Genomic DNA, 14,780 nt, shown 5'->3' with positions numbered 1-14,780 from the left:
ACGAATTTATATCATTTGCGCACAGCAAAGGAATAGCTCTCAGCAAAACTTCAATATATAACCCTCGATGTAATGGTCAATGTGAAAAATATAATAATATTATTTGGACCGCAGTGCAACTTGCATTAAGAACGCGCAATTTGCCCATTTCAAAATGGGAAAGTGTTTTGCCTGACGTATTACATTCCGTACGTTCACTGCTCTGTACTGCGATCAATGTATCTCCCCACGAGCGCTTTATGAAGTTTAGTCGGCGTTCCATGCTGGGATCATCAAGTCCCACATGGCTCAGTACTCCTGGTCCTGTTCTATTGAAGCGCCACGTTCGCACGAGCAAATATGAACCTGCTGTAGATGAAGTAGAATTAATTCATGCTACTCCAACGTATGCTTTTGTGAGATTACCGAATGGTCGCCAGACTACCGTATCATTGCGTGATGTTGCTCCTGTGAGAGAAAGAAATGCTTTCGAAAAAAGCGCAACTGATTCTGACACTTCTGTTTTCATTAATGATCAATCGTACAATGATGAAACCGTTGCAAGCGATTTACCCGCTGATAAAATGCATCACAGCAACGTGAGAAGTGCTGAACCAAACAACGAAGTTGATCGTCATTCTGAAGTCAATGAAGAGCCTAACACAAGAGAAGAATCAATGCTGAGGCGTTCTTCCCGCATAAGGCGCCCTCCTGATCGTTTGATGTTTGAATGATACAAATACCCGTTTGAACTCGATTTCTTGGCAGGGGAGAATGTTGTAGATTACAACTGACCATTCGTATTTTGCCTCGTGCCTAATCATTTCTATTACTTCTCCTTGCGGTACTATGACGTAGGTAATTGCTCGTTTAAACAATCAAATACCTGCCGCGACATTTTACTTGTGTTCTAGCAGCGTAGCTTCATACAGCAGATTGTTTAGTAGTGAAGACATTTCAGTTGCATGTAATCTTTAGTTTGTAAGCTGTAGTGTATAATCTCTTTATTTAAGTTAATACCTACTACCTTATTATGTTGATATTAACCGCTATGTTTATGTTCAGCTATATCGTGTGTTTTGTTTATTAAACCTTAATTTGAGGATTTGTGATGAATGAGTATGGATTCATAACAAGGGTGTAATACAGGGGTGGGCGAACTACGGCCCGCGGGCCGCATGCGGCCCGCGAGACCATTTTATGCGGCCCGCCGGCACTTGCAGAAACTACTACTCATCACTTATTGTTTTAATTAAACAGGTTACATGACAAAATATTATTCCCTTTCCGAGCGTGTTTTTCTCTTCACTTTCAGTGCGTAAACACACACACGTCAGTCGCGCATGTATTGCAACATGCTTTCACGCATTGTTTGATGCAATTGTTTGATCATAAAATACAAATACGGTAGCGGCTACCGTAGGCCTACCAGTACTTCTACTTTCCTCCAAATAGCTTTTCATTATTATTTGAGACGCACTGTTTAATGTTTTCTACTTCGACAGGATTTTTGTTAAAAAATAAAAGATTTATATTTTTACTCTGTTAAAATAATGAGTGCTGTTAAGAAACGAAAGATTGAAGATGAAAGTCGTGTTTTCAATAAGGAATGGACTGTTAAATACTATTTTATCGAAATTGGGAATAAAGCAGTTTGCTTGTTGTGCCGTGAGTCCGTGGCTCTTTTGAAGGAGTACAATTTAAAAAGACACAACCAAACCAGAAGACTGTGAAAAACTGTGAACAGTTGCACAAGTCTCATTAACTTTTGTGATGATGATTGCATAGCTTTAAACGTAACCGAGTGTGAAATACAAAAATTGTGTTTAATATGAATATGCGTTCATTTACACACCGGGTAAATTTTCCTACTTTGTAACGAGAGTGTGCGGCCCTCCGGCTGCAACATTTTTTCAAATGTGGCCCTCAGTACAAAAAGTTTGCCCACCCCTGGTGTAATAGATTGGGTGGGCATAATTGCTGCAGGAAAGGCGGCCGAGAGAAAGAGACTGGCCACCCTACTCTCCTTAGTGTCGAAGGCTTAGTATAATGAGAACCTTATCTTCTCATACCCAACACTTGAATCAAGTATGGGACTACCTTTACCTTGCCGCAAAAACAAAACAATAACCTTTACATCATTGCTTAACCAGATTAAAAGCCTGGTGTACTCATATAAATTTATTTTTTTACGTCGACAAACAGGAACATGAGACCATCCACTGCTTCTGCAATAAACACTTGAATCTCCTTCCAAGATATATCCTTCATCACATCGATAAATCACCCATTCATCTATTGGAAACTGTGTCTGGTCGTCAACTACAGAATGAACTGAACCGAACTGAGGATTATCTGGTCGGTAGCATCCAGCTGAAAAGGAATTTGCCTGTAGGCTGAGATTTGTAAGGAATCAACAGTAGGCTACAGAATGCGCAATCATGATGAGGATATTTATAAATCTTTTAACTTCAAACCATGTTGTACAATAATTAGCATTTTGATACGGCTTAGGCAAACAGTGTTTCCCGATTGGTCTCAAAATCGAGAACGTACATCTTTCCAATTTGTAATATGGGTGTAATTTTCATTAAATAATCCTACAGTAATTTTGCTATTGTTTATCTTTAAAGCCAATCTTCTTCGTCGTATGAGCTGTTCTTCCGGACTATATGTTTGGGCATGATGTCATCAGCCACTCGACAGTCTCGTCATTCAGGGCCTTTAGTCCAAGCGTTCCATGTGGTGGTTGATGGATTGGGCAGTCATGAACGACATGATCTACTGTCTGGTCTGTGGCACCACACTCGCATCCCGGTGAGGGAGCCAGGCCCCATCTGCACATGTCTGAACGAAAGCGACCGACGCCGGTTCGTAGGCGGTTAAGCCGGACCCACGCAAGTCTTGCGAGGGACATTCCCGGAGGGTAGGGATCGACGTCGGGTAGGAAATCACGGAGTCGGGAGGTGTTGTTTTGCCACTCCATGTTCCATGTGTAGTTCTTCCAGTGTGCCGCACTTATTCCAAGATCTTCAATGTTGTTCAGAAGCTGTCGTGCGGCGGGCACAAATGGGCGTCTTGATTTCAGTCGCTGCTGTCCTCCAGGTAGGCGCTGGAGTGTACTGTGGAGGAGGTGGTCGGGGTCCAGTGCGCGACGAGCAAGGGAAATCATGGCTCCTTTACGGCGAAGCTCAGCAGGTTGGATGCCTGCAAGGATTGGAAGGCAGTCCGTTGGAGTGGGACGCAGGCATCCAGTCACAGTGCGTAGTGCGTCATTGATGGCGGTGTCAATGTGGCGGGTGTGAGAGCTGCGGTTTAAAGCCAACAACTGGTTGATACGCTCTTTGATTACGTTAAAAAATATAAAATGTTCAAAAGCGCTTTGTTTTGTTGCGAACGCTTTTTCAACGGGCTTAGTGTTTTGCAAAATAGTTCATCTAAAATTCCAAACTTCTCCAAACTGGTTCTACGAAAGCGACGGGGGATCTTAGGTGCTTTAGGCTACGTTGTCAACTTTGTTCTCCGACTGGGCTGGTATCAATATATTAAAGCTTTTTCAGCTAATCGAAATTGCTAGAATTAAGCTTCAATGGAACATCTTTAGTGAAACGTTTTTCAATTAATTATGAAATCAATTAACCAATAATGTTAGATTCATTATGAAAATGTCCATTCGATAAGTTCACATTTTAAGACTGAAACTGCAACTTCTCAATCTTTTTATGCCCAAAAAAATGTTAGGTAAAGCTATAAGTGCGGCAAACTCAACTTACGAATACAAACAGGAACATGAGACCATCCACTGCTTCTGCAATAAACACTTGAATCTCCTTCCAAGATATATCCTTCACCACATCGATATATCACCCATTCATCTATTGGAAACTGTGTCTGGTCGTCAACTACAGAATGAACTGAACCGAACTGAGGATTATCTGGTCGGTAGCATCCAGCTGATAAGGGATTCATTTGTTTTGATTAGTTTTCAGTTATTTAGGCAAAAGTCTACGTGCCATCAACAACTGTTTGTTGGCAAAAATATGATCTTTCGTCGCATGCAATGTAACTTACAATGCATTGTCAACTCTATATTAATGGTAATTTATGTGAGCAATACAAAAATGAATTACATTGTGCAATTTTTATCTTCCGGTCCATTTTTATCTCATTTAGTTCATACGCATTTTTGCAAACCCTCAGTTCATTTTATAAATTCTAAAGTCTACTTTTTGATTTAGCGATTTAAGTTACAATGAACGGTTTCGAACAGTGTTTGTTAACCTTTTTTGGCTCAACACCCCCTTCATGAACTGGCAAATTTTACCGCTCCCCAACAAAAACAATTAATTACGGAAAGCGAATATAAAACAATAAATACTATTAATACTACAAAAAGTGCTCAATGCCAAGCAAAAAGCCAAGCAGAGCGAATTACATTAAATATAGGCTAGTTACCAGTCTCTAAAACCCTTACAGCATGTTTCACCCCAAAACGGGCACCATCAAAAGGTTCTTATTTTAATAGAAATAGAATTCTATTTGGCTAGTAATAAGTATTAAGACTAGTAACTATATTTGATGAAAAGCAAATATATATTTGCGAGCATGAAAACAGTATAGGCCTACTAGTAGTCAGTGTGAACCTTGGGCTTGGCGAGAAAGTGCCAATTTCTTCACATCCGGTGTAGGCTAAAGCCAGTGAAAAACATTCGAAGATCACCTCTTATGTCAAGTGGGTTTCGCTATTTGGTATATAGCAGAACAACACAGCTGAACCCCTTTTCCACCAGGTATGTGGTAGGAAATGCTACCGCAAAGATACGAGCTCTTTCACGAAATCGATACGCTGGGCGGTAGATGGGTTAAACCAGAATGCCCTTATAATCAAAACCCCCCCTTAATCCGAGGTAGTCATACCGCCCCCTGCAAATCAAAACGCCCCGTTGAGAACCACTGGTTTGGAATAATGGATTTTCGATGCAACACGGCACATAGAAAGTCTACTAAGACTGAAACTGCAACTTCTCAATCTTTTTATGCCCAAAAAAATGTTAGGTAAAGCTATAAGTGCGGCAAACTCAACTTACGAATACAAACAGGAACATGAGACCATCCATTGCTTCTGCAATAAACACTTGAATCTCCTTCCAAGATATATCCTTCATCACATCGATATATCACCCATTCATCTATTGGGAACTGTGTCTGGTCGTCAACTACAGAATGAACTGAACCGAACTGAGGATTATCTGGTCGGTAGCATCCAGCTGAAAAGTAATTTGCCTGTAGGCTGAGATTGTTAATGAATCAACAGTTGGCTACAGAATGCGCAATCATGATGAGTTAAGATCAAAGATTTCAATATTCCATTTTGTTTAAAAATCTAAAACTATAAACCGTGTTGTACAATTGATATCTGGAAGGGGCTTATCTAAGCAGTTGTGATTTAACATCGTAGAACTCATATCTTTTCAGATGGTATTGGTTTTTCAACAATAGTTCCATGTTTCTTGTATAGTTTACTTTTGTGAGCAGAGATGGGCAAGATCACCTTTTTTGGGTGATCTACGATCAAGATGACCATGGCCACCTGGAGATGCGGCCTGATTTGTCACATTTTGCAGATTTTGATTACAGCTACTGCTAGTGCTTGACTGACATTTTTTGAGATGTTTTTACTTTTTGCGGTTTCCTAATGATATAAAACTTTTTTGTTGCCTTGAGGAAGCAGTAGCAAATGAGAAAAAGTAAGTTGAAAAACGCTAAATCAGACTGTTATTGAAAATTAACAGTCTGACTAAAATCTTCGAAATCAAATTTTCTTTGTTTTTCAACATGTGAGAATGTTAAAACCTATTGTGTCATCTGGGGAAAAGAATAAAGAAAGCGTAAAAATCTAATTTTTAGAAAAATTTATTCAAACGTTCGCCCAAAGTTAAAAAAACCTGGAAATTTCTGCAAAATGTAACAAATCAGGCCGTATCTTTAGGTGGCCATGAGATGACCAAGAATATGTGATCTTGAAGATGAAGATCAGATCACCAAAATAATGTGATCTTGAAGATCAAGATCACTTTCAAGATCACTTTTCTGTACTTGAATAAATTAAGTTTTTGATCAATCATGTTGCAAAAAAAACAGATGTTACTATAAGCACCCTGGTTAAAGGTGGTTGGTAGCCTATTGCTTACTGTTGCTTTTAACTACTCGATCGATAGTCTAAAAATTGTAATAAGTCAGTGACTGTTGCTATTAGGCCTATCAATCGTTGTCATAGTTTGTGTAGAATCGCAATGTCACACCCAAGCCGAAAGTATTTACTATAATTATTGAAAAAGTCACAAAAGTAACAACTAATTTTTTACTTTAAAAAAAAAAACACTTTTGAACTGCATCAATTTTCATCGAATTTTTTCTGTTTCACATGTGAAGCTTTTATTCGTGTTTCTAAGAAGTTTCAACTTTCACTAGATTATATCACAATGTTTATTGTTTCGTTTACCCATCTGGCAACCTTGATGCTGTTGTCTGCTTTAAAACAAAGTTTATGTGTATGCGGTGAGACCAACCACTCTAAACAAAAATACAAAAGCTTTACAAAACAGAGGAGCATATGTTTTCACACAATGTAGCCTATATTTGTTTATACTCAGACCCTAACTAATGTTTGGTCTGGTTGATTTGCTACTATAAACCACTTTACATGACCAACGTGGACTATGGAGTCCAATTTTTTTAGCACCGTCATTCTAAACATTTGACATATCTTAAATTGTGCCAAAGAAAGGAAACGTTTTTTCCAATTTACAAAACAGAATGGTGATCACAATTGAATCACTTTTTATCATACGCCTACATAAAGCATATTCGGAAGTTGGCTACTGCATTACGACCAACACAGAAATTTTTTTCAATTTAAAAATGGTATCACTAATCAACCCAGATTGAGACTTTTAGGGCACACAAGAAAGTCTACTTACGAACACAAACAGGAACATGAGACCATCCACTGCTTCTGCAATAAACACTTGAATCTCCTTCCAAGATATATCCTTCATCACATCGATATATCACCCATTCATCTATTGGAAACTGTGTCTGGTCGTCAACTTCAGAATGAACTGAACCGAACTGAGGATTATCTGGTCGGTAGCATCCAGCTGATAAGTAAAAATTTCACTGTGAACTATCAGAGATCTGGAGTTGTCGTAACAAAATCATATGACAACTTAACCTTCAATTCAAAGCATGGTTTTTGTAGATTTTGGATTCAAAAACTTGAGTATAAAATCCAATTTCAAGTTAAAACTATCTCTTTTAATTACTTTTATTGGTGATTGAAATATTTATTTTTAACAATTACACTTTGTAACACTTGTGGTTCGAAGGAAGTGATAGCAGGTCAGAGGAGAATAACTTAGAAAATTGTTTTTCCTTGCTCACTTTTGGTAGCTGCATGAGAAACCTTTACTTACAAAAATAGCAAGAATTTATAGTTTTTGAAGGGCTTGCATCAAACCTATTTCCTCCTGTAAAATCGTTACGGTAATAACTCGAAACATGCTTGGCCTTTATGCAGGTAGTTACTTTATTGTTATGGGATTAAACATGCAAGAACAATTTGCATATCGTGAGAAAAATTGTATATTTCTTCTGTTTGATAACATCAGTTGGACAAGAATGACTTTTTCTTTAATAACTCAAATAATTTAGGAACAATAGCCTATATACCAAACTACATTTTTTATGAAGTTTCACCTTTTGCTCACATCTTTAAAACATTTCAACAAACAGTTTTGATGTTTATTTTTTAAGTTTAAATGCCGCACTGAACTGTCCACTGGTTTCTAACCTTAGCGAGCAGTGGGACACTTTAAAAATGCATTTAATGTGTAGCGCCCTGCGTTTCACCTTAGGTCTTTTTAACGTTTGTTGCCGTCGTGAAATTTACAATTGCGCTTCGGGATTTTCACCTTAGGTCTTTTCAACTTTCCTTAGGTTTGTTACAGTCATGAAATTGTCGTTCTTTTGCATATATGTAACGTTACCCAGTAATTCAAGTAATTTTGTAGTTGTGCCTCAGGGTTCTGAAGCGTGAATAGGGATTTGCGTTCCTCAAGAACTTGCATGTTAATCAGCTAAAAGCATTCTTGCAACCGGCACTTTTCAATCACATATGCGTAGTATTTCGTCTCTTCAACGTTTTAGTCTACAGATGCTTGATTCCTCAGCGACTATGTATATCGCGTTTTGGCCTACAATTCGACAGACAGAGAATTTTATTTTTGGTGTAGGGAGTATGTCAGAGTATGGTATAATTTTGGTGCAGCTCACTATAATATGATTTTGGTACAGTAGTGATATTACTTCTGGCTCCGTCAGTCAACGCTCAGTGTGCAGTTTCCTGGGTTGGACTTATGATTTGAATTATGTTCTGTTGTGGAAAGACGATTGCAATCTTTTAAGTTATGTGGTGACAATAAAAATCACACATGTAGTAAAGAAGTACAGACATCGTTCTTGGATCATTTCTGCAACATTGTTGTGCCCGAAATGTCGCTGTAGACTAATACTACAGCTAGGTATGAGCGGATAAGTTAAGTTACCTGCTGTCCGCTACAAATGCAACAAGAAACTAGTTGCAAATACAAAGCAGAGATTTTACATTGCTTTCATGTATGCGTTTGTATGTTATAGGCATTGTTTCGACATTTTATCGTCGTCCAAATTGAGACAGAGGCCATTCGCTTGTTTGGTTGTTTAAGGTGGTCGTGACTACGCGAGGGCTACGCACACACTCTTGGCCAGCTCCATGTCTAGTTGTCCACTGCAGTCCAATTATATTGAAATGTGCAGCTTCAGGGGAACTGGTTGCAACGGGCTGAGAGTTCTCTGTTCATCGAGACCCGCCTTACAGGATGCCTGCCCGTCAGACACTGCCCTCTTCCGCCAAAAAATTGCCGTTGGGGACTTTTACGTGTGTCTATTAGCCCCAGGAGTTTCTAGGAGTGAGCCTAGTTTTCAGGCTGGGTTCACCTCTACACCGCGTTGAGTCATCTCCATAGAGATGGGGGCTGAACAAAGTCAGCTCCCTAGACACTCCGATTTCATAGAGGTTTATAACTCGACACTTTATAATTATCAAAAAAAATTTGAAATAAATGGTTTTAATGGATTGATTCAGTAAAACTCTCAAACGTACAAACAAACACTAGGCCTACTGAAAACAAAACAGAATGCATTTAGGCGATATCAGCATATTGCGTTATGTATGTTGAATATGTATACGTTTATACTGTCCCACAGGTCCTTGAACAAAATGTCCCAATGGTGCCTTAACCTCATTTTGAAACATCTTTGCCTCTCAATTAAAAACTTGAAAAAAATTAAGTTTGCAGGTTTTGCTGAATGGAAGTACAAGTTATAAGGATTAATTCAATCTAAAAACTATTTCCTGCAAAGCTACTGTTAAATCAAAAACACACAAGAAATCTGATCACTCCTGTTTACTTGAACAAGTGAAAGAAACTCATATTGATGTCATGCTTGAACGACAAAAAAGTTCGCCATCAAACTACTCTAAACGACATTGACCAGTGTCTCAGTTCCACGTGCAAAACTCCAGTTATTTATGTTCACCACAGTTCTAGAAAACGGTAGTGTCCCATTAGTAAAGCGTCCCACTGATCACCAATCTCCATTACCCCTTAGGCTGTTGGGTGGCTTGTGGAAATAACTAGAATATAAACGACCTTTTTTAGAATGTAGAATATTTCAAGAAATCAATATTTGAGATTGCATTGCAAAAGCTTCCACAAAGCTTCGAGAGATTCTGCGTGATCTTGGTAAGGCAGCGCATTGGTAACGCAGAACATCAACAGTTTTATGAATTGATAAGAAGTTAGTACTTTGCTTTGGCATATCATCACTAACAATCCTTTTCATGTGTAGTCTGACCAGAGACGGACACTCGCTTACAGCGCTGCTGAATGCGCAGTAGCGGTATGGTGCAGTAGCAAACTTAACGCTAACGAAAAAGATGCTTGAAGCTCATGGTGATATCTTGAATGCATGTGGTCTGGAGAACTAAGTACTGTATAATCATAATGCCCATCCAGGTCGATTCAGTATTTCTACCACTTGGTTTCAAATTGCAAAAACATCATTGAAGTGAAATCAAACCTCTACAGCAGACGCCTTTTTAACGATTGCTTGACAGGATGTGCTGTGAGAACCCGTTTTTCCAAAAGTCAACGATAGGCTATAACATTTGAGTTCACCTAGCTATTTTCTTACCAGCAAAATAGCTGGTTACACCGACTTGATGACTTAAATGGCGACCATTATACACAGGCTATGACAACATGCAGCTTAAAATTTGACTGAAGATCGATCTGTTAGTAGCCAAATTGCTAGAATAACTTGATAGTTTGAGTGTTAGTCATTGAAAATAGTTTTTGTGTATATTTTGTGTGATTTTGGGTAATTAGTGCTATTGTTACCATTCAAATAACATATTAGGTTTTGGCACTTGTGCTGGAAATCCAAAAAACGTCTAATCCAAAAAACGTCTGTCAACACTAGTAATTAGGAAAGATTTGTCTTTGGATTGTCAAAACTATCATTTCAAAGGTATGTAAAGTAAATTTAGCTTAGAATTCAAAATTGAAATTACATCGGCTTTCAGTCAGGCCGCCAGTTCGCACGTTGTCAAGGCCTGTGCATATACACTTTTATACAGTTTAGCCTAGATCGCTATGCTTGACAATATTCTGCTGATGAACTTTCTGCTTCATATGAACGGACAGCGAGTGTGGTAAATACCTGCAGCAAATATAGGCTACTTGATCAGTGTGTAGCGCCAGAGAGCTCTGTCGTCTCTGACGTCACACGTACACGTCACTAGAATCTTCCAGAAGACTCCGCCTTGAGCGCATAACTGCACGTCTCGGGAATTCAATTCAGCAATCGGGAATTCAACTTCTGTAATCAACGTCACTATGCCGAATTCCTACCTTGGTTCATCGTTATGTAGAATTGCAGTCGTGTTGCGTTGTGTGATCATATGTAAAACTCGCAATCTCACACTAGTACCTTCTTAAAGAAGTTAAGCTCATGATTTTAAATCAATCAGTTTTGTTAAGTTCTTGCAATATGTAAAATCAGTTCTTGCTATATAAATCAATCAGTCGTTTGCTATGTGAAGTTTAGTCTTTTGTAGAGTTCTGCAACATGTAAAAATCAGAGTGTGTTAAGTTTTTGCTATGTGAAAATCAATAGTTTGTTGAGTTTTTGTTCAATATGAAAAGTCGGTTCTTTCAATATGGAAATCAGTTGAATGCAATATCAAAAGTCAGAACTTAAAACCAGTATCAAGAAATCAGTCGGTAATTCTAAAGCAATATATCAGTTTCGTTGTTGCTACTGTTTTCTACTTTTGGCACTGCCAGGATGACGTTTGGATCAGTTTATTGTTAATGTAGCAGCGACGACATTTCGTATCCAGTTGTTGGTGGTGGAGCTTTAATATTCCGGTGTTTTCCTTTACTTTCTGTGTTGCTGGATCGAAGATTAAAAACTATAAACAATTACGTTGTGAGCAAGCATTGATCTTCTGAGTTGAGATAGTAAACAATACAGCAGCGTAATCGACCTCGTGTCCTATCATTCCTTGCCGACTTTGCCCAGGAATGTTGCCATCCCACTGATGGCTGTGTATGGGTGGATATGCTGAAAGCAGCGTCCGCTACAAGTGTATTTATATTTTCGCTCCCAAGCGCCCCTTTTCACTTTTATGATTCTCTGAAAATTAAAATCACCTAGGGTGCACCAGTGGGTTTAAATTGCAATGAAGCAGTAAAGCCTTCATAAAAAAACTGTGAGCATATAATTTTTTGGATAGACTAAAACCCTAAGCTCTTTCTCATATTATAGCAGTTTGCTATAGATTACATTAAAGTAATGTAATACTGGACAATTATCTGCTTTCATTTGATTTATTCTTAATCTGCAATCGCTGCGTTTATACTTTCATAAATAGTATTAATAGTATTAATTTTCTATTTTATTTCTTGCCACATATTTCAGCCCAGACTGCTAATCTTTTTGTAGCGAATCCCCTCTATCACGGAAAGTACCAGCTGGTTGAAAAATTCGTGAAAGGCATTTAAAAGCACATTGTTGCTGTTTCGAAAAAATGTAATACCTTTAAAATATTCAATCAAGCAAAAAATGGTTTATGTTGTTTCGATGTATGTAGCTACTAAAATTAATTGTCAACTCACGAACACAAACAGGAAGATGAGACCATCCACTGCTTCTGCAATAAACACTTGAATCTCCTTCCAAGATATATCCTTCATCACATCGATAAATCACCCATTCATCTATTGGGAACTGTGTCTGGTCGTCAACTTCAGACTGAACTGAACCGAACTGAGGATTATCTGGTCGGTAGCATCCAGCTGAAAATAATAGGAGATGACATATCTATGATTACACAGGCCAACAAAAAAGATAAACAAATTTGTGTCTGCAATGTAAGATGTGATTTGGGGTATATTGAGGCTGCTGATTTCAAAAATCACATAAGATTTTACCTATCGCATCAGCTTTTTGAGATTTTTGCATGATATTTTTTCTCATAATATTGGCTTTTTGGCCAAATTTTCTCTTACTGTTACCGTTTTATCAAGACCTTATGAGCCAATAGTGTTTGAAAATTTGACATATTCATGGAAATGATTTTATTTTGTAACATTTGGAGATGTATGATGACACCATGACCATTGGAGTGACCGACCTACTTTCAGAAGGTATACTAGTCAGAAGCCCCCCTTAGCTAGATGGTCCACTGGTCAAGAGTCACCTAGACCATCTGGCTAGTGGACCATCTGTCTATGGTGGACCATCCAACTTATGTACCTTCTGAGAACTGTCCATAAACCACCCTTACAGGCAGGGTTACATTCACTTTCGCCTGAATGCTTAGTCCCATTCTACTTTTTGATATATAACATCGGTTTTATCTTTTTCGCTGAACTTGGGGATTTAAGCTTATGTAAAACTTGTCTATGACTCATTCTTATTTGAATTTTCATGTATTCAAATTTTTTCATATTAGCAAGGTGTTAATTTTGTTTGTGGTGTGAATAAGTAGCAGAATGGCATCTTCAAAAAAGTGTGAAAATGACCCTGAAGTTCTTTGTTACGTATGTGGCAGTTATAGGCTACTGTTCCTAACCAAAGGCAAACCATAACAAGTTTTGTGAAACAAGCATATCTGACATAGGCTACTTTAAAATTCGCCTGGGTGATCAGGACAAATCATGGGTTCCACACATGCTGCATGTAAAGCTTGTGTGGAAAACCTAAGACGATAGATCAATGGAAACCTTAAATCCACTCACAATATAAAAATCATGCAAGCGAAAGTTTGTCCAGAGTAACGTTTCCCAAATGTGCATGTGAATTTCCTTTTTTCTGTAGAATTGAACCTATTTTTAAGTGTCTATTCTATTCAATTTCTTAAATTTTATTTTTCTTTGCTGGCGCAAACATAATAGCGAATGACATTACAAACACACAAATGTAGCACCAACAAAAGGAAAAGATGGCAAAACCAAAAGGTTTAAAATAATTATGTATTGGGGATTTGTAAAGCCACCAAACCTACTTCTTAACACGAAAAAAAGTAACAATGTAGCCTACTCTTGTAAAACAAATGACGTTGAACGTTTAGTGTTAGCGGATAAACTTTGAAGAATTGGGTTCAAGTTACCACACTTCAATAAAATTTTAAATTAAAAAAAATAAAACAGCTCTTGAAATACCTCAATGTTTTCATTAATATTATGTTTGTATCTCTTGTGTAGACTTTAGACTTTATCGTGATGAGTTTAGACTTTATCACAGACCTTGTTGACAAAAAAGAGTTCAAATTCCACGAAACGCCATAGTCTACCAATATAGATCAGGAGTCGATTTTACCCATTTTTACCAAAACAGCATTCAGATATCATAAAATCCTGATGCATTCAGATATCATAAAATCCTGATGTGATACAAAAAATCTGATGTGATTTTTGAATTCAGCACCCAAAATATATCCTAGAATGACATTTACTATGCTGACACAAAAAGTGTGTTGGCTTGTGTTATACAGTAAAATAACCTATATTCATCAAAAGATAAGTATTGAGTGCTTGTGAGGATCGTTAACCTGGCAGTAAGAAAGCCTTGTCTGAAACTTCATCGTGGCTGTTTTGACATTGTATGAGATGTTTTAAATCAGACACAGGCTGAACCATAAAGATTGACGGAGTGACGTTTTCTTTTGGTACCCCGAGAATTTGAGAATTCGAAAGATTTGCTTTCTTCGTGACAGAGGATTAAACTGAACGCAAGGAATGCTAATTCTCTACTAGAAATAATAGGCTACTTTAAGACCCAGATCGAAGACAAATGGAAGACGCTATACTTGAGCGTCACCCTTGTTTGAGATCATCAGTGGTGCATATACATGCGTATTGAGCGGGAATTGAGACTTTTAGGGCACACAAGAAGGCCTACTTACGAACACAAACAGGAACATGAGACCATCCATTGCTTCTGCAATAAACACTTGAGTCTCCTTCCAAGATATATCCTTCATCACATCGATATATCACCCATTCATCTATTGGAAACTGTGTCTGGTCGTCAACTTCAGAATGAACTGAACCAAACTGAGGATTATCTGGTCGGTAGCATCCAGCTGAAAAGTAATTTACCTGTAGACTGTGATTTGAAATGAATCAAAA

The 14,780-nt window shown here is 38.0% G+C and overlaps 1 protein-coding gene across 1 annotated transcript in view; it reads right to left on the bottom strand.

Moving 5' to 3' along the window:
• The window catches only part of LOC145786190 (complement factor H-related protein 4-like), a 52,904-nt gene that overhangs the window by 11,604 nt on the left and 26,520 nt on the right, over positions 1–14,780 (bottom strand). Inside the window, exons 4-9 of the mRNA XM_082597839.1 lie at positions 14,555–14,734; positions 12,264–12,443; positions 6,960–7,139; positions 5,067–5,246; positions 3,753–3,932; positions 2,173–2,352 (exon numbers count right to left, since the gene is read on the bottom strand). Coding sequence (XP_082453965.1) covers positions 2,173–2,352; positions 3,753–3,932; positions 5,067–5,246; positions 6,960–7,139; positions 12,264–12,443; positions 14,555–14,734 — 1,080 coding nt within the window. The remainder of the gene's footprint in view (positions 1–2,172; positions 2,353–3,752; positions 3,933–5,066; positions 5,247–6,959; positions 7,140–12,263; positions 12,444–14,554; positions 14,735–14,780) is intronic.

The sequence above is a fragment of the Aplidium turbinatum genome, chromosome 2, assembly GCF_918807975.1.
Source record: "Aplidium turbinatum chromosome 2, kaAplTurb1.1, whole genome shotgun sequence".
Lineage (NCBI taxonomy): Eukaryota > Metazoa > Chordata > Ascidiacea > Aplousobranchia > Polyclinidae > Aplidium > Aplidium turbinatum.
The sequence above is the reverse complement of the archived record's forward strand: the minus strand, read 5'-3'. Positions and strand labels throughout refer to the sequence as shown.